This window comes from Rhinoraja longicauda, chromosome 37 (genome assembly GCF_053455715.1).
Source record: "Rhinoraja longicauda isolate Sanriku21f chromosome 37, sRhiLon1.1, whole genome shotgun sequence".
Taxonomy (NCBI): domain Eukaryota; kingdom Metazoa; phylum Chordata; class Chondrichthyes; order Rajiformes; family Arhynchobatidae; genus Rhinoraja; species Rhinoraja longicauda.
The window spans coordinates 17,907,051-17,930,191 of record NC_135989.1 but is presented as its reverse complement, the minus strand read 5'-3'; the positions used below and the strand labels follow the sequence as shown (position 1 = coordinate 17,930,191).

General features: G+C 48.0%; 1 protein-coding gene across 1 annotated transcript in view; it reads left to right on the top strand.

Moving 5' to 3' along the window:
* The first annotated feature begins 2,769 nt into the window (after nucleotides 1-2,769).
* The window catches only part of xab2 (XPA binding protein 2), a 41,790-nt gene continuing 21,418 nt past the window's right edge, over nucleotides 2,770-23,141 (top strand). The window contains exons 1-11 of the mRNA XM_078429347.1: nucleotides 2,770-2,883; nucleotides 5,371-5,519; nucleotides 6,210-6,333; nucleotides 7,388-7,585; nucleotides 9,818-9,952; nucleotides 12,284-12,448; nucleotides 13,473-13,617; nucleotides 14,507-14,658; nucleotides 15,161-15,280; nucleotides 16,942-17,073; nucleotides 21,493-21,624. Of these exons, the coding sequence (XP_078285473.1) occupies nucleotides 2,848-2,883; nucleotides 5,371-5,519; nucleotides 6,210-6,333; nucleotides 7,388-7,585; nucleotides 9,818-9,952; nucleotides 12,284-12,448; nucleotides 13,473-13,617; nucleotides 14,507-14,658; nucleotides 15,161-15,280; nucleotides 16,942-17,073; nucleotides 21,493-21,624 (1,488 nt within the window). The 5' untranslated portion in view covers nucleotides 2,770-2,847. The remainder of the gene's footprint in view (nucleotides 2,884-5,370; nucleotides 5,520-6,209; nucleotides 6,334-7,387; nucleotides 7,586-9,817; nucleotides 9,953-12,283; nucleotides 12,449-13,472; nucleotides 13,618-14,506; nucleotides 14,659-15,160; nucleotides 15,281-16,941; nucleotides 17,074-21,492; nucleotides 21,625-23,141) is intronic.

The window sequence follows — 23,141 nt, the reverse complement described above, 5'->3', positions numbered from 1 at the left end:
GGATGTTCCTTTAAGAAGTAGATGAGGAAGAATTTATTTAGACAGAGGGTGGTGAATATGTGGAGTTCTTTGCCACAGGAGGCTGGGGAGGCCGGCAGTGGATATTTTTAAGGCAGATATAGATGGAAGACATGAGAATGGGGTTAAGAAGGAGAAATAGATCAGCCATGATTGAACAGCGGAGTTGACTTGATGGGCCGAATGGCCTAATTCTGCTCCTATCACTTATGACATGAGATTCCTGAATGGATTTAAATTAATTGGATAGCACGGAAACAATATATTCACTGTCTATTCACTGCGTGACAATGATAAAACAATATCAATAATTTCTCTTTTGGAGGCAGATATTGATAAACTCTACAGTACAGTACAGGGAAGAGACTTGACAAGCTGGTCAGGAAGGCCAGCTCTGTCCTGGGTTGCCCCTTCGACTCAGTGCAAGTAGTGGGAGAGAGGAGGATGATGGCAAAGCTAACATCGCTGCTGGACAACGGCTCCCACCCCATGCAGGACACTGTCACTGCACTGAGCAGCTCCTTCAGTGACAGACTCCTTCACCCCAAGTGCGTGAAGGAGAGATATAGGAGGTCCTTCCTTCCCGCTGCTGTGAGACTGCACAACCAGCACTGCTCCCAGCAGACGAGTCAACAATAACAGCTAAGAACACACAGAAAACTGATGACAATTTATGTATCTTTTATTAATAATCTCTTGCTCTCTTGCTATCCACTTTGCTGCTGTAACACTGTAAATTTCCCCAGTGTGGGACGAATAAAGGAATATATTATTATTACCAGTAATAAATCAAGGACCAGAGGACATAGGCTCAAGGTGAAGGGGAAAAGATTTAATAGGAATCTGAGGGGTAAGTTTTCCATACAAAGGGTGGTGGGTGTATGGAACGAGCTGCCAGAGGAGGTAGTTGAGGCAGGGACTATCCAAACGTTTAAGAAACTGTTAGACAGGTACATGGATAGAACAGGTTTGGTGGGATATGGGCAGGTGGGACTACTGTAGCTGGGGCATGTTGGCCGATGTGGGCAAGTTGGGCCGAAGGGCCTGTTTCCACACTGTATCACTCTATGACTCTGCACAATATCAATTACTTTTGTTAGGAGACAGATACTCCATAGTTTATTACAAGCAACTGTACGTTTTTTATTACACAGCATTTATTTTTATTACATAGCAACACAAGCCCATGCGGACCGGTGCCCGCGAGAGGGACAACATGCGATGACTGACATCCACGTCAACCAATCAGTGGGAGTGGGGAGGGCCGGCGTGACGTAATGGAGATTGACGTCAGTCTTGGCCAATGGGAGCGGGGGCAGGGAAAGGGAGAGAACGAAGATACTAGAGGAGCAAGATAGACCACTCGCGTAGCAGGTCACGGCGCCATTTTAGTAGGCAGAAACTTGCAGAAACATTTAAAAAGAAAAATAACAACAATCTGTGAGTTGATAGATGAGATATATTCTGCATTTTAATGGTATCATCACACATACTGTTCCCCCAAAACACTGATTACACTGCGAGAGGCAGAGAGGTTTTGCTTACTAAAATGGCTCCTTCGCGTACTTCAGGAAAGGCGATTTCAATGGAGTGGTCCATCTTGCTCCTCTAGTATCTTTGGGAGAGAAGGAGTAAAGAGGGAAGAGGTTAGGTGAGGAGAGGGAGAGGGGAAGAGGAGACAGAGAGGAGATAGAGAGGGGAAGAGGAGATAGAGAGGGGGAGAGATAGAGGAAGAGAAGGAGGAAGAGGAGAGAGGAGAAGAGGAGATAGAGGGGAAGAGGAGATAGAGAGGGGGAGAGATAGAGGAAGAGAAGGAGGAAGAGGAGATAGAGAGGGGAAGAGGAGAGAGGGAGAGGAGAGATAGAGGAAGAGAAGGGGGAAGAGGAGAGAGGAGAGGAGATAGAGAGGGGAAGAGGAGATAGAGAGGGGAAGGGGAGATAGAGAGGGGAAGGGGAGATAGAGAGAGGAAGGGGAGAGAGGGAGCGGAGATAGAGGAAGTGAAGGTAGGGAGAAAGTGAAGGAGAGGAGAGGAAGTGAACGAGACGAAGAGAAGTGGAGAGGAGGGGGAGGAGGGGAGGAGAAGAGAGAGAGAGAGAGGAGAGAAGGGAGACGAGAAGGAGAGGACAGGAGGTGGAGAGGAGGCGGGGTGTAAGGGGCAGGAGGAGGAGGATGAGTGAGAGGAGGCGGAGTGAGAGGAGGAGGAGAGGAGGAGGAGGAGGAGTGAGAGGAGGAGGAGGAGGAGTGAGAGGAGGAGAGGAGGAGGAGGAGGAGTGAGAGGAGGAGGAGGAGGAGTGAGAGGAGGAGAGGAGGAGGAGGAGGAGAGGAGGAGGAGGAGGAGGAGTGAGAGGAGGAGGAGGAGTGAGAGGAGGAGGAGTGAGAGGAGGAGAGAAGGAGGAGAGGAGGAGGAGGAGGAGTGAGAGGAGGAGAGGAGGAGGAGGAGGAGTGAGAGGAGGAGGAGAGGAGGAGGGAGGAGGAGGAGTGAGAGGAGGAGAGGAGGAGGAGGAGGAGTGAGAGGAGGAGAGAAGGAGGAGAGGAGGAGGAGGAGGAGTGAGAGGAGGAGTGAGAGGAGGAGGAGTGAGAGGAGGAGGAGTGAGAGGAGGAGGAGAGGAGGAGGAGAGGAGGAGGAGTGAGAGGAGGAGAGGAGGAGGAGTGAGAGGACAGGAGGAGGAGTGAGAGGAGGAGGAGTGAGAGGAGTGAGAGAAGGAGGAGAGGAGGAGGAGGAGGAGTGAGAGGAGGAGGAGAGGAGGAGGAGTGAGAGGAGGAGGAGTGAGAGGAGGTGGAGTGAGGGAGGAGTCTCTACGAGCGGTGGCGGTGGCGGTGACGGCGGTGATGCCCGACATGGCGCTGAAGGCCGACGTGGTGTTTGTGAGTATCGCGGCCGCGGGTTGGCGCCTCCCCAGGGGCGGCGGAGGCGGCGGCACCGACAGCTTGTGGACGGTGGCGGGTAGGCCGCGGTTGAAGCCTCGGGCTCGAGTTACCGTCCGGCTGCCGCTGCCGCCCCTGGGGGCCGCGGTCACACACACACAGCGTGGAAACAGCGGCCAACATGTCCCAGCTACACTAGTCTAGTCCCACCTGTCTGACAATAGACAATAGGTGCAGGAGGAGGCCATTCGGCCCTTCGAGCCTGTACGCACCGCCATTCAATGTGATCATGGCTGATCATTCTCAATCAGTACCCCGTTCCTGCCTTCTCCCCATACCCCCTGACTCCGCTATCCTTAAGAGCTCTATCTAGCTCTCTCTTGAATGCATTCAGAGAATTGGCCTCCACTGCCTTCTGAGGCAGAGAATTCCACAGATTTACAACTCTCTGACTGAAAAGGTTTTTCCTCATCTCCGTTCTAAATGGCCTACCCCTTATTCTTAACCTGTGGCCCCTTGTTCTGGACTCCCCCAACATTGGGAACATGTTTCCTGCCTCTAACGTGTTCAACCCCTTAATAATCTTATACGTTTCGATAAGATCTCTCATCCTTCTAAATTCCAGTGTATACAAGCCTAATCGCTCCAGTCTTTCAACATATGACAGTCCCGCCATTCCAGGAATTAACCTAGTAAACCTACGCTGCACGCCCTCAATAACAAGAATGTCCTTCCTCAAATTTGGAGACCAAAACTGCACATAGTACTCCAGGTGCGGTCTCACTAGGGCCCTGTACAACTGCAGAAGGACCTCTTTGCTCCTATACTCAACTCCTCTTGTTATGAAGGCCAACATTCCATTGGCTTTCTTCACTGCCTGCTCTACCTGCATGCTTCCTTTCAGTGACTGATGCACTAGGACACCCAGATCTCGTTGTACGTCCCCTGTTCCTAACGTGTACAACCCCTTAATAATCTTATACGTTTCGATAAGATCCCCTCTCATCCTAAAGCCCAGTCGCTCCAGTCTTTCAACATATGACAGTCCCGCCATTCCGGGAATTAACCTAGTAAACCTACGCTGCACGCCCTCAATAGCAAGAATATCCGTCTCCAAGTCTGCACCTGGTCCATATCCCTCCAAACCTGTCCTATCAATGTACCTGTCTAACTGCTTCTCAAACGTTGGGATAGTCCCTGCCTCAACTACCTCCTCTGGCAGCTTGTTCCATACACCCCGCCACCCTCTGTGGAAAGGTTACCCCTCAAATTCCGATTAAATCTTTTCCCCTTCACCTTAAACCCATGACAGTCCTCTGGTCCTCGATTCCCCAACTCTGGGCAAGAGCCACTGTGCACCTGAAATGGTCAGATGCTGGTTTAAACCGAAGATAGACACAAAGTGCTGGAGTAACTCAGCGGGACAGGCAGCATCTCCGAAGAGAGGGAATGGGTGACGTTTTGGGTCCAGACCCTTGAAAGACTGGAGCGACTAGGCTTGTATACAATGGAATTTAGAAGGATGAGAGGGGATCTTATCGAAACATATAAGATTATTAAGGGGTTGGACACGTTAGAGGCAGGAAACATGTTCCCAATGTTGGGGGAGTCCAGAACCAGGGGCCACAGTTTAAGAATAAGGTGTAGGCCATTTAGAACGGAGATGAGGAAAAACTTTTTCAGTCAGAGAGTTGTAAATCTGTGGAATTCACTGCCTCAGAGGGCAGCGGATGCCAATTCTCTGAATGCATTCAAGAGAGAGCTAGATAGAGCTCTTAAGGATAGCGGAGTCAGGGGGTATGGGGAGAAGGCAGGAATGGGATACTGATTGAGAATGATCAGCCATGATCACATTGAATGGTGGTAATGGCCTACTCCTGCACCTATTGTCTATTGAAACATCACCCATTCCTTCTCTCCAGAGATGCTGCCTGTCCTGCTGAGTTGCTCCAGCATTTTGTGTCTATCTTCCTGATCTATTCCTCTCATGATTTTATACAACTCTATATGATCACTTCTAATCTTCCTGCACTTCAAGGAATAGAGTCCCAGCCTACTCAATCTCTCCCTATAGCTCAGATCCTCTAGTCCTGGCAACATACTTGCAAATCCAGCTTAATAACATCTTTCTTTTAACATGGTGCCCAGAACTGAACACAATACTCTAAAGGCAGAAGCTAGACACAAAGAGCTGGAGTAACTCAGCGAGTCAGACAGCATCTCTGGAGAAAAGGAATAGGTGATGTTTTGGGTCGAGACCCTTCTTTTCGACCTCATCTTGACCCGAAACAACACCTGTTCCTTCTCTCCAGAGTTGCTGTCTGTCCCGCTGAGTTACTCCGGTTTAATCCAGCATCCGCAGTTCCTTCCTGCACACTAAATGCAGCCTCACCTGTAACGTCTTATACAACTACAACATGACGTCCCAACTTCTATACTCAATCCTCCGACTGATGACATTCTCTCACCTGAACCTGTATTTCACAGGAAGAAGATGACCTGCCGTATGAAGAAGAGATTATACGCAACCCCTACTCTGTCAAATGCTGGATCCGTTACATAGAGTTCAAACACTCTTCTCCCAAGCAAGTGGTGAACATGATCTTCGAACGGGCACTCAAAGAGCTCCCCGGCAGGTACTTTAATTACACGTCAAAATAGAGGCTGTTAAATACGGCGGCATGGTGGCGCAGCGGTAGAGTTGCTGCCTTACAGCGAATGCAGCGCCGGAGACTCAGGTTCGATCCTGACTACGGGCGCCATCTGTACGGAGTTTGTACGTTCTCCCCGTGACCTGCGTGGGTTTTCTCCGACACTCCAAAGACGTACAGGTTTGTAGGTTAATTGACTGGGTAAATTGACTGGCCTGTTTCCGCGCTGTATCTCTAAAAAAAAAATGAAGTCACTTGTTTGCTTAAAGAAACATTGTCATTTTACACAACTGTTTAAATATTTAGTTTAGGTTAGAGATACAGCGAGGAAACAGGCCCTTCGGCCCACCGAGTCAGCGCCGACCAGCGATCCCCGCACATTAACACTATCCTACACACACCAGGGACAATTTACAATTCTACAAAGCCAATTAACCTACAATCCTGTGCATCTTTGGAGTGTGGGAGGAAACCGAAGATCTTGGCGAAAACCCAGGCAGGTCACTGGGAGAACGTGCAAACTCCTTACAGACGGCGCCCGTAGTCAGGATTAAACCTGGGTCTCTGGCGCTGTGAGGCAGCAACTCTACCGCTGCGCCGCCGGGGCCAACAGTGTGCGGGAAAATCGGTGGTGGACCTGTAGTGATAAATTGCACAATGTTAATTCTTTCCCAGTTACAAGCTGTGGTACAATTACCTGAAGCAGCGACGGAAACAGGTGAAGGGGAAGTGCATCACAGACCCTGGGTATGAAGAGGTTAACAACTGTCATGAGCGAGCCCTGGTTTTCATGCACAAGGTATTTATTTGTTGCCTTGCACCAAACAGCAGTACATTACTATTATGTGTCGTCGGCTGTTGTCGTTAATAAGTGAAACTAGTGAAGTAGTGTGCAGAAAGTTCCCCAGCTGATGAAATCCATCTCGCGCAAGCTTCAGCCCCGACACCGGGAATGAGTATTCTAATACAGACTAGGTGCTCCCTGCTAGAAAATGCAGACAGTTGTGGATATAGACTGGTCCATAATACAGATGATAGACACAAAAAGATGGAGTAACTCAGCGGGTCAGACAGCATCTCTAGCGAAAAGGAATAGGTTTTGGGTTGAGACCCTTCTTCAAACTTCTGTCTATCTTTGGTTTAAACCAGCAACTGCAGTTCCTTCCCACACGGTCCATCAAACAAAAGTACCATTGAATCAGGCAGCATCTCTGGAGAATATGGATAGGTGACGTTTCACAGAGTGCTGGAGTAACTCAGCGGGTCAGGCAGCATCTCTGGAGAACATGGATAGGTGACGTTTCACAGAGTGCTGGTGTAACTCAGCGGGTCAGGCAGCATCTGTGGAGAACATGGATAGGTAACGTTTCACAGAGTGCTGGAGTAACTCAGCGGGTCAGGCAGCATCTGTGGAGAACATGGATAGGTGACGTTTCACAGAGTGCTGGAGTAACTCAGCGGGTCTGGCAGCATCTCTGGAGAACATGGATAGGTGACGTTTCACAGAGTGCTGGAGTAACTCAGCGGGTCAGGCAGCATCTGTGGAGAACACGGATAGGTGACGTTTCACAGAGTGCTGGAGTAACTCAGTGGGTCAGGCAGCATCTGTGGAGAACATGGATAGGTGACGTTTCACAGAGTGCTGGAATAACTCAACAGGTCAGGCAGCATCTCTGGAGAACATGGATAGGTGACGTTTGGGGTCGGTATCATCCTTCAGACTTGATTCAGACTGAAGGGTCAGCTGCCTGACCCGCTGAGTTACTCCAGCACTTTGGCTCTTTTGGTCTGTAATCGAACATCAGCAGTTCTTTGTTTCTACAGTTTCTGTGTTTATTTCCTTTCGCTGTCAGATGCCGCGGATTTGGTTGGACTACTGCCATTTCCAGGTGGACCAGTGCAAGATCACGAGGACACGGCGCACCTTTGACCGGGCGCTGCGGGCCCTCCCTGTCACCCAGCACTACCGCATCTGGCCCATGTACCTGAAGTTTGTGCGCCAGTTCCCCGTGGCCGAGACTGCCATCCGCGTCTACAGGCGCTATTTAAAGGTACGTGCATCTGTTGGAGCCTTGTGAGTAAAGAGACATAGTGCAGTACTGCATGGAAACAGCCCCCTCAGCCCCCCTTGTCCATGCCAACAAAGGTTGGCATGCTGAGCTACCATTTGCCTACATTTGGCCCCTGGCCCTCTGAACCATCCCCATGTGCAGGAAGGAACTGCAGATCGACACAAAATGCTGGAGTAACTCAGCGGGACAGGCAGCATCTCTGGAGAGAAGGAACTGCAGATGTTGGTTTAAACTGAAGATCGTCACAAAATACTGGAGTAACTCAGCGGGTCTGACAGCATCTCTAGAGTAAAGGAATAGTGACCTTTTGGGTCGAGATCTTTCTTCAGATCCGTCGTTTTCACACCTTACCCTTCTAGTTCTAGTTTTTTTCTCCCCTGACTCTCAGTCTGAAGAAGGGTCTCGACCTGAAACATCACTTATTCCTTCTCTCCAGAGATGCTGCCTGGCCCACTGAGTTACTCCAGCTTTTTGTGTCTATCTTATGTTTCATCAGTTGGGTCATTGCAAGTGGATCCTCAAAGCTGCTGCTTTTAAAATACATCAGTTTAGTTTATTGTCACGTGTACTAAGGGCCAGTGAAAAGCTTTTGTTGCGTGCTAACCAGTCAGAAAGACAATTATGATTGCAATCGAGCCTTTACAGTGTATAGGTAGATACATAATAAGGGTATAATGTTTTTTTCTGTAGGAATAGAGATTTAAGAGTGTGTTGCGATTGTAATATGTGATTGTAGATCTGCTTCTGTAGCTCACACGCAAATAGCTTCTTCAGACTGAGTCTCGACCCGAAGCATCACCCATTCTTTCTCTCCAGAGATAGTGCCTGACCCGCTGAGTTACTCCAGCATTTTCAATAGTCAATAGTCAATAGTCGTTTATTTGTCACATACACATAAATGTGTAGTGAAATGAAACATTACCCGCAGTTGAACAATAAGACCAATAAGAATAATCAATAAAAATGCAATAACACATACAATCACAAACTAACACCAAACAAAAGAAACATCCATCACAGTGAGTCTCCTCCAGTCCTCTCCTCACTGTGATGGAAGGCCACAATGTCTTTTCTCTTCCCTGCCGTCTTGTCCCGCGGTCAGGCTGTTGGAGTTGCCACGTCGGGGCGGTCGGGACTCCCGACATTGAAGTCCCCGTCGGGCGGTGAAAATCCCGCGGCCTATTCCAGGCCGCGCCGGACGGTGAAAGGTCCGCGGCGGGCCGACCCAAGCCCCGCGATTCGGGACGGGCGAACACGCTGCCTCTGCCGCTGCCGGAGGTCCCGATGTCGGCCCCCATCCATGGACCTGCGGGCTTCCGACGTCCACGCGGCCCGCGCCGGAGCCTCCGGAGACGAGTCGCAGCCGCAACCGCAGCATCCGAAGGCAGCCAGCGCCGCAGGTGGTGAGTCCGGGCCGCGGGCTCTGCGAACCAGAGCCCCAGGTGGTCCCAGGTGCATGGCCGCTGGTAGGCCGCAACGGGAACGGAGACACGACACAGAAACAAAGGTCGCGTCTCCGTTCGGGAGAGAGAATTTTACAGTTCCCGTTCCCTCCCACCCCCCCCCCCCAAACATAACATACAAACCCTACACCATATTAAAACTACAATTCAGACAAAAACAACAAAAAACACAAAAGACTTACTTGATAAGGTGTCTACCTTCATGAATACTATCATTACTTATGATTACTTATGAATATCCCTGGTAGGCTGAGACCAATAGGTTAAGGTGGGATTCAGAAGCAGGTTACACTGCGTTGTACTATGTGTTAGTGTGGGCGGATCAGGCCATACTAATTTCTCAGTTACAGCCCCTGCAGTCTTTCTGATTTTTATAAAGCAACTTCATTGCTTGAGTCCAATACTAGCAGATGATATAGGTTAGCAGCTTGTTAATAGACACAAAATGCTGGAGTAACAAAACGGGACAGGCTGCATCTCTGGAGAGAAGGAATGGGTGACGTTTCGGAGTGCTGAAGGGTCTTGACCCAACAAAATCACCCATTCCTTCTCTCCAGAGATGCTGCCTGTCCCGCTGAGTTACTCCAGCATTTTGCGTCTATCTTCGGTGTAAACCAGCATCTGCAGTTCCTTCCTACACATTAGCGGTCCGTTAGCCAGGTTAAGGAACCAATAGTTCCTTCTTCCTTCCCCTATTTCCGATGGAAAACCCTTTCTTCACATTGTTATAATGGTTTCATATTTGCAGCTGTCCCCTGAGAATGCAGAGGAATACATTGAGTACCTGCGCTCCATTGACCGGCTAGACGAGGCTGCTGTCCGGCTTGCTTCCGTCGTCAACGATGAATTGTTCATCTCCAAGGAAGGGCGATCGAATTATCAAGTAAGTCTGTTTCCCGTTGGACTGCTTGTGTTTGAGGAAGGGGTAGACCCAAGGCCCACTGAAAGTAAACTCTGCATCCTTGTTTCTTGACGCACTGATGCCTCGCTTCATTGCACGGCCTTCTTCGTTTTAGAAATGCTTTGAATATTTAATGTGTCATTTGTTTTCATGTGTTGTCTCAATTTCTGTGCCTGCAAGCAAGGTAGTCATTGTACCTGTACCTCGCTGTACTCGTGCATCTGACTAGAAACTCGACCTGACAAAAAAAGTCAATATTAGAATGATTTTTTTAGAGATACAGCGCAGAAACAGGCCCTTCGGCCCACCGGGTCTGCGCCGCCCAGCGATCCTCGCACATTAACACTATCCTACACCCACTAGGGACAATTTTTACATTTGCCCAGCCAATTAACCTACAAACCTGTACGTCTTTGGAGTGTGGGAGGGAACCGAAGATCTCGGAGAAAACCCACGCAGGTCACGGGGAGAACGTACAAACTCCGTACAGACGGCGCCCATAGTCAGGATCGAACCTGAGTACCGGCGCTGCATTCGCTGTAAGGCAGCAACTCTACCGCTGCGCCACCGTGCATTTGCTCATGGGTAGGATAAAATCTTGTCTAAAATATTCTATCTTGACACTATCAGCCACTTTCCATGTTTGGTTAAGTCAGTCCTTGGTGACCACTATCACCAGGGTGGCTCGGTGGCGCAGCGGTAGAGTTGCTGCCTTACAACGCCAGAGACCCGGATTCGACTCTGACTAAGGGGGGTGTCTGTATGGAATTTATACACGGAAAATAAGAAATAACATTTGTTCAAAACCTTGCATTGGGTGTCATGGTGGCGCAGCGGTAGAGTTGCTGCCTTACAGAGAATGCAGCGCCGGAGACCCGGGTTCGATCCCGACTACGGGTGCTGTCTGTACGGGGTTTGTACGTTCTCCCCGTGACCTGCGTGGGTTTTCTCCGAGATCTTCGGTTTCCTTCCACACTCCAAAGACGTGCAGGTTTGTAGGTTAATTGGCTTAGTAAATGTAAAAATTGTCCATAGTGGGTATAGGATAGTGTTAATGTGCGGGGATCGCTGGTCGGCGCGGACCCGGTGGGCCGAAAGGGCCTGTTTCCGCGCTGTATCTCTAAACTAAACTCAACTAAACGCTGTATCTCTAAACTAAACTAAAAGTGCTGTTTGATCTTTAGTTTTGTTCAAGAGCTTGTGAAGGTGCAGGAATACAAGGCTGACATAAAAGACTGATTGGCATCTCCGCAGCTTTGGCAGAAACTCCACAGTGCTCTACAGTTCCATAGAAACCTATCTTCTTGTTATACACTGTGCATTTTCAATTTGCAGTTTGTCAGGTATCAATGAAGGATAACTAACTAGATAGACAGAAAAGGCTGGAGTAACTCAGCAGGTCAGACAGCATCTCTGGAGAGAAAGGAATAGGTGACGTTTTGGGTCGAGACGCTTTTTCAGACTAACTAGCTAACCTTCTGTTTTGGGGCCACTGGAAACTTGGCCAAGCTGTTGCTGTCATCTCCCCTTCCCCCACCAACCTGTGAGAATGAGGGCAGGCCAGCGACTGGAAAGGCTTTGTGGGAGAGCTAAGGAAGTCTGTTTGCTTCATTGGAGAGAAAATTGAGGGAGTGTAGCGTAGGTTCACCAGGTTAATTCTTGGGATGGCGGGACTGACATATGATGAAAGAATGGATCGACTGGGCTTATATTCACTGGAATTTAGAAGGATGAGAGGAGATCTTAAAGAAACATATAAAATTCTTAAAGGTTGGACATGCTAGATGCAGGAAAAATGTTCCCAATGTTGGGGGAGTCCAGAACCAGGGGTCACAGTTTAAGAATAAGGGGGAGGCCATTTAGGACTGAGATGAAGAAAACCTTTTTCACCCAGAGAGTTGTGAATCTGTGTATTTCTCTGCCACAGAAGGCAGTGGAGGCCAATTCACTGGAAGAATTCAAGAGAGTTAGATTTAGCTCTTAGGGCTAACGGAATCAAGGGAAATGGGGAAAAAGCAAGAACAGGGTACTGATTTTGGATGATCAGCCATGATTATATTGAGTGGCAGTGCTGGCTCGAAGGGTCGAATGGCTTACTCCTGCACCTATTTTGTATGTTTCTAATGTGGCCACATGGCCGGCAACTGGAAAGGCTTTGTGGGAGAGCAATGAAAGTCTGTTTGCTTCAATAGACAATAGGTGCAGGAGTAGGCCATTCAGCCCTTCAAGCCAGCACCGCCATTCAATGCTATCATGGCTGATCACTCATTCATTGGAGTGATAATTTCTGATAAGGCATTTCTCTTCCCACAGCTATGGCACGAACTCTGCCACCTCATCTCCACCAACCCAGACAAGGTGAAGTCCCTGAATGTAGGCGCCATTATCCGTGGCGGCCTCACCCGCTTCACTGACCAACTGGGGAAACTCTGGCGTTCCTTAGCCGACTACTACATTCGAAGTGGCCATTTCGAGAAGGTACGTGTTTCTTGTTGAGCAAGATACCACTTTAAACCATTTAACACATTCTAGAACCATCTTCAACACCAATTTCATTTCTTGTGATTTTTTTTCTCCCACTTTAAGTTCGATGACATCATTTGTGTAATGTCAAGTTGTTGAAGCCTGACATTATTCCCGAATCGTGAGTTATTTACACAAGCAGGGATTTAACAACCTGACGCAAAGCTTGTTATCCCAAAATAGCTCGTTGGTTAAACCCTGTAATTAAGAGTTCTATTTTTGTCACACTTAGTAGTTCTCAGTAATGCTTCCAATGATCCATTGGACAGCCCGACAACCTGTTATAGTCATACAGTCTGAAGAAGGGTCTCGACCCGAAACGTCACCCATTCCTTCTCTCCAGAGATGCTGCCTGTCCCGCTGAGTTACTCCAGCATTTTGTGTCCACCTTCGATTTAAACCGGCATCTGCAGTTTTTTCCTAAACACAAAGAGTCACTCAGCACGGAAGCAGACCCTCCGGTCCATGCTAGTCCCACCTGCTCATGTTTTTGTATTTGAGTCCTGTATATGCATTCATACCCACCCCTCGTTTCAACACTGGTTGTGTGCACGTGACCTTATTTCTTGCTCCAGACTTTAGAGATACAGTGCGGAAACAGGCCGTTCGGCCCGGCAAGCAGCGGTCACCCCCTACACCAGCACTGTCCAACAACACTCTAGGGACAGGTTACAATTTTACCAATGCCAATTCACCTACAAACCTGTACATCTTTGGAGAGTGGGAGGAAACTGGAGCACTTGGAGAAAACCCATGTGGTCACAGGGAGCGCATACAAACTCTGTACAGACAACACCCATAGTCAGGATCGAACCCTGGTCTCTGATACTGTGAGGCAGCATCTCTACCATTGCGTCACCGGGCTGCCCTGGCTTTGCGTTCTTATCTACATTCCATCACCTTGGTCACGGGCACCTCTCTGTCTTCACCGTTGTTGCGTTGACTGCAGATGCAGTGGAGGTGTTTGTGTTGTCTTTAGGCCAGAGATGTGTACGAGGAGGCGATTCAGACAGTGATGACTGTCCGCGACTTCACCCAGGTGTTTGACAGCTACGCCCAGTTTGAAGAGAGCATGATCGCAGCTAAAATGGAAACGACAGCAGAAATGGGACAAACTCAGGAAGGTGAGGTGGATTCTTATGTATTTTTCCCCGTTTAAGAAATCTATATATGGGATATGGGGAGAAAGCAGGAACGGGGTACTGATTGTGGATGATCAGCCATGATCATATTGAATGGCGGTGCGTACAGGCTCGAAGGGCCTTCAGAAACTATTGCAGACATTCTCTTGTTCTGTCTCTTGAGAGTCTTTCTATGTTTCTAACACTTCTTGTTGTCACTTTATTGAGGGATCTGATTGAGACTCATTTCATGAAGTAGTCCATCATTGGTATCTTTGTCTTATCGTCAGAGAATAGTACCGTATGGAAATGGGTCATTTGTGAATGTTGCAGTGTGTAAGTTCTCATTGCACACTGCTGTGTTGTCACAGTGCAGGCTTGTCCAGAGGACGGCTAAGTGACAAAAGGCCACGAGCAACTTGCCCATTGATGTGAATCAGGAATACCTTTCATTAAAGGTGTTTCTTTATTTACATTGACGACAAGGTGAGCGGCCTGGATAGAGTGGATGTGGAGAGGATGTTTCCACTAGTGGGAGAGTCTAGGACCAGAGGCCGCAGCCTCTGAATTAAAGGACGTTCCTTTCAGAAGGAGATGAGGAGGAATTTCTTTAGTCAGAGGGTGGTGAATCTGTGGAATTCATTGCCACAGAAGGCTGTGGAGGCCCAGTGAATGGATATTTTTAAGGCAGAGACAGATAGATTCTTGATTAGTCTGGGTGTCAGGGGTTATGGGGAGAAGGCAGGAGAATAGGGTTAGGAGGGAGAGATGATTGAATGGCGGAGTAGACTTGATGGGCTGAACGGCCTAATTCTGGTCTGAGAACTTCTGACCTTAGTGAGGTTTTCATGAGATGTAATTCGCATTTCTACGTGTGCTTTGGTTCTAACAGATGATATCGACCTGGAGTTGCGGTTGGCGAGGTTTGAGCAGCTGATAACGAGGCGCCCCCTACTCTTGAACAGTGTCCTCCTGCGTCAGAACCCCCACAATGTTCACGAGTGGCACAAGAGGGTTAAACTGTACGAAGGGAAACCACGAGAGGTGAGCCATGCTTCCCACGTCACAATGCACACGCTGGCGCAGCGGGTAGAGCTGCTGCCTCTCAGCGCCAGAGACCCGGGTTCCATCCTGACTACGGGTGCCGTCTGTATGGAGTTCGTATGTTTTCCCCGTGACTGTGTAGATTTTCTCCAAGTGCTCCGGCTTCCTCCCACAAAGACGTACAGGTTTGTAGGCCAGTTGGCTTTGGTAAAAATTGTAAATTGTCCCTAGTGTGTGTAGGATAGTGTTGGTGTACGGGATGATCACGGGTTGGCCGGTTTCCTCGCTGTGTCTTTAACCTAAACTAAATGTGAAGTTGCCTTTACATAGTGAGTGTGGTTGTAGATCTCTGAAGAACAGGTGGCACTGGTGTGCTTCCTTGGCCGTTACTGTTCTGACATCCTGCTACTGAGCTTTCCGTCTCCATCCTAATCTCCACCTCGTCATTGTTCAAGATCCAGCCCATTTTTTAAAATTCTTGTTTTATTTTTATATATTGTAGATCATAAACACTTACACAGAAGCTGTGCAGACTGTCGACCCGCTGAAGGCCACTGGGAAACCACATTCATTATGGGTCTCCTTTGCAAAGTTTTACGGAGAAAACGGACAGATTCAGGACGTAAGTCGATGCTTAGTTGTATCTTAAGTAAACTTTAGAGAGGCTGCATGAAGCAGAGGCTCAATACTGTCATCAATGCTGGGCAATGCGGTCAGTATGGATGGCATGGACAAGTTGGGCCGAGTGGCCTGTTTCCATGCTGTACTCTAAGACGAGGATACCAATGTGTAGGAAGGAACTACAGATGCTGGTTTACATCGAAGATAGACACAAATGCTGGAGTAACTCAGCGGGACAGGCAGCATCTCCGAAGAGAAGGAATGGATGACGTTTCGGGTCGAGACCCTTCTTCGGACTGAGAGTCAGAGGAGGGTGAGTCTAGAGATGTGGTCCCATGAAGATGTAGTCCTTCATGAAATGAGTCTCAGTCAGATCCTTTGATGGGCATGGGGTACACTGTCAGACTGGCCTGATCCATAGTCTGACACAGGGTTCAGCTGCCTGGAAAATGGGAGATGAAACACAGTTTTGGTAGGTGGGAGTGAGGGGTGTGTTTCTGAGAATCCTGAGCTGAAACTCTTATCAGGGCAGGGTAGAGAGAGCTTTACCGAACTAGGATGTAACGCCAGGAGCTGAATTTGTTAAATGGGAAGACTTTTAGCTATTTCTCAGCAATAATAAGCTTGTGATGGGCACGGGTTTAAATGAATGGATGAAATATGGCAGAGATATTCTAGCTTCCTCAGTTCAGACACATTCTGTGAAGCTCGAACCATTCTGAAGGAAGTGGAGTGGACATTTTGCAAGCTGAATATTTGTTCAGTGCTTTACACTGTCTACCCAACTAATAAAGACGCTGTACCTTGACTAGTCTTGATGTGATTGGTACCACCTGATCAAAGGTGTCTGGCTCTAGTCAGCCTGTCCTGTCAGTGTTGGCAGATCATTAAAGGTTGATGAAAACTTACCCAACGTTCTAATGGGGCCCTTAATGGATGGGCATGGTGTTGCAGCAGTAGAGTTGCTGTCTCACAGCGCCAGAGAACAGCAGTTCAATCCTGACTGCAGGCGCTGTCTGTATGGAGTTTGCACGTTCTTCCTGTGACCGTGTGGGTTTTCCCCGGGTGCTCTGGTTTCCTCCCACACTCCAAAGACATACAAGTTTAAGGATTAATTGGCTTCCGTAACTTGCCCCGTGTGTGTAGAATAGAACTAGTGTATGGGCGATCGATGGTTGGCGTGGACTCGGTGAGGTGAAGAGCCTGTTCCAACACGGAATCTTTAAATTAAACTAATCTCGAATGGACTTCTCCCTGATTCTGTGGCTGCCCTCGTCACTCACTGCTTTGGTCATTCATCATTAAGTAGCAGGCGTACAAGTGTAGACTTTTACTCTTCGACGCCCTTGCTTTCTAAGGTCAGTTCCAGAAAGTAGCTAACTTCACAAGAACACCTTGCAGCTTCCAGTTTACCTGGCACGTTGTTGCAGCTAGTAGAAACAAGGAACTGGAGATGCTGGTTTACCAAGAAAAGACACAAAGTGCTGGAGTAACCCAGCAAGACAGGCAGCATCCCAGGACAACAGGGATAGATGATGTTTCAGTTTGGGACTCTCTTTCAGACCCTCACATCTACACGGATCATGCCTACACCCACTAGGAGCTCCCGTGACAAGAGTGACAACGTTTTTACAGGCGGGCATTTTTCATTTTCTGTTTCAGGCCCGGACTATCTTTGAGAAAGCCACAAAAATGAATTTCAAGCACGTGGATGACTTGGCTGGAGTTTGGTGTGAGTATGGGGAAATGGAGCTCAAGCATGAAAACTACGAGGAGGCTCTCCGCTTGCTCAGGGTGAGTTGTCCTCTCTGCTTCTCCGTGGTTGTGTCCGATCTCGCTGTGGATCTGCATGTAGCCTATGGCGGTGCTGGATCCCTCAGGAGCATGACTACTCCAGCTTTGCAGTCACACCTGGCTCCTGCTGTGCTCATTCTGCGGGGCAGAGCGAGGGGTCAGACACAAGCAGCTGCAGGTGGCACAACCTGGGCTTTTGTGACGTCCATCTCACTGCCCAGCCTTGCCACAGCCAGTCTCTGCCAGGCTCCAGAACATTGCACAACACCAACCTCAGCAACTGTGTCTTCAGTGGTTTCTTTATTGTTAAAGGTACAGTGAAATACATTTGTTTGCGGACAGATCAACAAGACTATCACTGTACATAAGCACAACTCCCCGGTTAGTACAGAATGTGCCACACAGCCCACTGTCTGTATGCAAGAGGTGGCATTTTACAGTCCCATTCCCAGATGGCCACAAAGCCCATTGGAGCCGTCACCTCCGTTCCGGACTTCAGATCGTGTCTCTGGCTGCACTACGGCCTATGGTCTTTGTACTGTAATGTTACTTGGTATTACACTTATTAATTTATTGCATTTCTGATTTTTATATATTTATCTCTGTGTTCATACATTTAGGGGCCTGTTTAGCTGCAGCATGCAGAAATTGAATGGGTACATATGACAATTAAACACTCTTGACTCTTTTCACTGTTTCTTAAACCCTCTTGACACTTCCTCTGGCAGCTGGTTCCATATACCCCCCAACCTCCACGTGACAGGGTTACCCCTCAGCTCTTTCAAATCTTTCCCCACTCACCTTAAACCTCTGCCCGCTAGTGTTGGACTCCCCTACCTTGGGTTACACACTGTGCTGATTCACCTTATCAATGCCCAACATGATTTACTGTTCTGCTATAAGGTCACCTCAGCCTTCTACACTCCAAGGGATAAAGCTCCTGGCTTCTCCAGCCTCTCCTATCTCAACCCCTCCACTCCCAGTAATGTCCTTGTAAATCTTTTTTTGCACCCTTTCTAGTTGAATGACATGACAATAATGAGAAACCTCACTACACTCAGTCAGTGATGTAACGGCATCTTCATCTCAAGGCAGAAAAGTAGATTAAAGGTGAGTCATAGAGTCATGGAAACAGGTCCTTCGTCGCAACTTGCCCGCACTGACCAACCTACCCCATCTACACTAGTCCCACCTGCCCGTGTTTGGCCCACATCCCTCTAAACCTGTCCTATCAATGTACCTGTCTAAATGTTTCTGCTGCAAGAGCTGCCAAGAGCTTGGCTTTGCAGGGACTCACAACGTTTAGGAAACATTTAGACAGGTACATGGATAGGGTAGGTTTAGAAGGATGTGGGCCAAACACGGGCAGGTGGGGCTAGTGTAGATGGGACATATTGCTCAGTGTGGGCAAGTCGGGCCGATGGGCTTGTTTCCACACTCTGACTCCAGGACTCTATTCCCACAGTCAGTTTAGTAGAAGCCCTTCAATATTCAATGCAGATCATTGAAGTTACTGTGGGTCCAGTATGCACTTCTGGTTTACACCGGTTTCTGTTTCAAAGCTGACAATTGCCAACTTGAGATACATTAGGGATTGGAAATGAGATGCTTTATTCCACTGTAAGAAAATAACTGCAGATGCTGGTACAAATCGAAGGTATTTATTCACAAAATGCTGGAGTAACTCAGCAGGTCAGGCAGCATCTCAGGAGAGAAGGAATGGGTGACGTTTCGGGTCGAGACCCTTCTTCAGACAGACTCGACCCGAAACGTCACCTGGGATGCTGCCTGACCTGCTGAGTTACTCCAGCATTTTGTGAATAAATGCTTTATTCCACTCATCTGCCCCACCCAGTCCACCCTGCAGGACTCGGATTGTGATGCCTTCCACTGGAGCCACCAGGTGGCAATGTTGAGCTGCCTGGTCTCAGTCTCTGCTGGAAAGAGCTCACAGCTGTAATATCCCACTGAGTTGAAACTGACCACAGGCCCCAACTTACACCAATTCCACTACTTTGTTTTACCTTCCCCAGATTCTACTGCACACTCGTAACACACGCAGGGCAATTTACAGTGGCCAGTTAAGCTGCCAACACACGTGCCTTAGGAATTTAGTTTCGTTTAGAGTATAGCGTAGAAACAGGCCCTTTGGCCCATCGACTCCGTGCCGACCAGCAATAACCGATTCTCACCAGTTCTATCGTACACACTAGAGACAGTTTACAGATGCCAGTTAACCCACAAACCTGCGGGTCTTTGGAAATTGGGAGGAAACCGGATACAGGGGCTCCTCAGCTTACGGTGGGGTTCCGTTCCAAGAAACCATCGGAAACTGAAAATATTGTAAGTCGAAATGCATTGAATACACGCGATCACGTGGCTGGAAGCGAGGTGCGGCTCGCTACGGGTAGCTGCCATTTGCACCATCGCAAATATCGCAAGTCCAAGCATCGTAAGCCGGGGAGCACCTGAATAATTAAAAATAATATTATAATAAACCATTTAAAAAATATATCATATTATAAATATAAATATATTATACATGGGCAGCTACTTGATAGTTGTGTTGGAATTTGAACATGAGTGTGGCCCAGATGTCCAGGTCAGATGTGTTTCTCATCCAGTAACTTCACCACTCATAACCCACCTCATTACAAAGCTGGTACCTTGCAAGGTTTTCTTCAGATAACATGAACTGCCCTCTTATCTGTAAGACCTGTTTCAAGGGTCAGCTTTCTATGTTAGCCAAGCTATGAGCTGTATGTCCGGAAGCAGACCGGCTCAGAGTATCAACCAGTTTATTGTCACGTGTACCGAGGTACAGTGAAAAGCCTTTGTTGCGTGCTACCCAGTCAGTGGAAAGACTGTACACGATTCTGGTCCAATTGGACATCTGCTTCAAACAGTAATGGCACAGACTGTGCAGGAAAATAACTGCAGATCCTGGTGCAAACTGCAGATGGCACAGACTGTGCTCCAAGACTCCAACAGCAGTGAATGAACTGCACCAGCGAACTCTCCCATGGCCCCAGAATATGCACCTCATGCTCTACAGGGCAAATAAATTATCAGTATATGTTTACACCAAAGGCCAAGACAGATCATTAGCCATGAAGCATTTTAAAGCTCTAACTTCTGCTGTGTTATGTCAGATCGGGCCGATTGTTTGCAATGTCTCCACCAATGTTTACATAGAATTTGCATATCTTTTACATATCTTTCTATCTATTTCCCCTTTGTATTTTCCTTGACCCACATCCCCTTTGATGTCTTGTTTTCACACCTTACCCGTCGTTATCTCTGTGTCTTCCTCTACCCTGACTCTGAAGAAGGGTCTCGACTTGAAACGTCACCCATTCCTTCTCTCCAGAGATGCTGCCTGACCCGCTGAGTTACTCAGCATGTTGTGTCTACCTTTGTTTGTAATCCTGCTCCACTGTAAGTGTATCTGTTGCCACAGTTGCTCTGTGTTGTACAGGTTTTTAATCACTCCCTGGGTGAAGATTTTTTTCTCCTGAATTCCCTCTTTGGTTTTCATTAGTGACTCTGTCTTTGGGCTGGACAAGTGGAACCATTATTTCTCTGACTTTCCTGTCAAACACTTCCACATCATTATGACCCCTGTCTCTTCCCATGCTCTTAATTTCTTCAATTAATTATCAGCCTTTCTGGCCTCAACTTCAACAATCCATCTTTGCAAATTATTCCATGTTTCACTGAGTTCCCCATGAAGAATATTTCTCTTCTTGATGCCTTTAACCTGGTCCTTGTTACTGTGAAGCAAATGTTACATTGGGTTCATTCTGCAATCACTTGGTCAATGAGAGCCAAAGGCACTCAGGGGTACAGTGAAGTGTGTAAATAGGAGGCCTGGACTTGCAATTGAGAGGTCTGGGTTCACATTGCAAATTTTAACTCAATTAATACTCTGCAATTTAGAGATTCATTAGTTTAGTTTAGAGATACAGTGCGGAAACAGGCCCTTCGGCCCACCGAGTCCGTGCCGACTAGCGATCTCTGCACACTAACACTATCCTACACACTAGGGACAATTTACATTTACACCAAGCCAACTAGCCTACAAACCTGTACGTTTTTGGAGTGTGGGAGGAAACTGAAGATCTGTGAGAAAACCCACGCAGGTCACGGGGAGAACGTATAAACTCCGTACAGACAGCACCCGTAGTCGGGATGGAACCCGGGTCTCTAGCGCTGTAAGGCAGCAACTCTACCGCTGCGCCACCGTGCCGCTCTTTTGTGGAATGAGTGCCCCATTCAACACAAAGTGGGTCATCTGTGCTGCCCTAACGATAGAAAGCAACTCGTCTTAATAATGATGTGGTCTGTTTAGTTGTGGCTTTGTGTGCGTATAAGCGTGTGACGAGCAGCGTTCCTCATTCTGTATTTGTACCTCCGCAGAGAGCTACTGCAGTGCCAGCGAAGAAGGCCGAGTACTTTGATTCGACAGAACCTGTCCAGAACAGGGTGTACAAGTCGCTGAAAGTCTGGTCCATGTTAGCAGATCTGGAGGAGAGTCTGGGAACTTTCAAGGTGAATAAAAAATAAGGTTGTGATTGGGTGTGATCTGCCTTTTATACACAACTGTACTTGAGATGCAAACATGAGTTTGATTGTTCAGTGTACTTTAGTTTTGACCAGCCTCTGATGTTTTTTTCGAAGAATTATCGTGGCGTTCAGTGTGGAAACAGGCCCTTCAGGCCAACTCATCCATGCTAATCCTATTTGCCTACATTTCTATCAGATCCCTCTAAACCTTTCCTATCCACATACTTGTCCAAATATCTTTTCAATGTTCTAATTGTACGTGCCTCTGTCACTTCCTCTGGCAGCTCGTTCTACGTACTCATCACCCACAGCATGGAAAACTTGCACCTCGGCTCACCTTTAAATCTTTTTTTTAGAGATACAGCGTGGTAACAGGTCCTTCGGCCCACCGAGTCCGCGCCGCCCAGCGATCCCCGCACATTAACACTATCCTACACACACTAGGGACAATTTTTACATTTACCCAGTCAATTAACCTACATACCTGTACGTCTTTGGAGTGTGGGAGGAAACCGAAGATCTCGGAGAAAACCCACGCAGGTCACGGGGAGAACGTACAAACTCCGTACAGATGGCGCCCGTAGTCAGGATCGAACCTGAGTCTCCGGCGCTGCATTCACTGTAAGGCAGCAACTCTACCGCTGCGCCACCGTGCCGCCCTCTCATCTGAAACCTGTACCCTTTAGTTTTAATACCCTGGAGTTGGAAAGGGGGTTAGAAATGTTGCAGTTTGCTATTTATATTGATTTAATATGAAGATTTCACAGCATGTACATCTACAGATTTAAAGGCCCTCTTTAAATCTGTCTCCTCTAATCTGAAACCTTTATCCTTTAGTTTTGATATGCTGGAGGTGGAAGCGGGGTTAGAGGTGGTACAGTTTGCTATTGATACCAAGAGGTGTGGTTTTGATTTCCCAGTGTTTGGTTCATTCTGTGGGTTTGTGACAAAGAGAGGTCTGTATCACCAGCTTTGGGAAGGTGGAGCTGAGCTGCAGTCAGTACTTCGTTCAGCTCCTTGAAGTTCCACGGTTTCAGTTACAGTGATCCCGTTGCCAGAGTGGTGTTGCAGGCACAAGCTGTGGATCAATGGGCGGAGAGAACATGGGGATACCTGTGTGTCGGAAAGAACTGCAGATGCTGGTTTATATCGAAGATAGACACAAAGTGCTGGAGTAACTCAGTGGGACAGGCAGCATCTCTGGGGAGAAGGAATGTGTGACGTTTTGGGTCGAGACCCTTCTTCACCCATTCCTTCTCTCCAGAGATGCTGCCTGTCCCGCTGAGTTACTCCAGCATTTTGTGTCTCTCTGGGAATACCTGTGGATGTGAAATACTCCCGTAAAATCATGCACTGTCACATACTGCAGCAGTTTAATGTGTGAGATGCGTGTCTTTTAAAAGGCGAGGTTCAGTTTAGTTTAGAGATACAGCAAGGAAACAGCCCTTCGGCTTACTGAGTCCGACCGACTAGCGATCCACGCACATTAACACACACTAAGG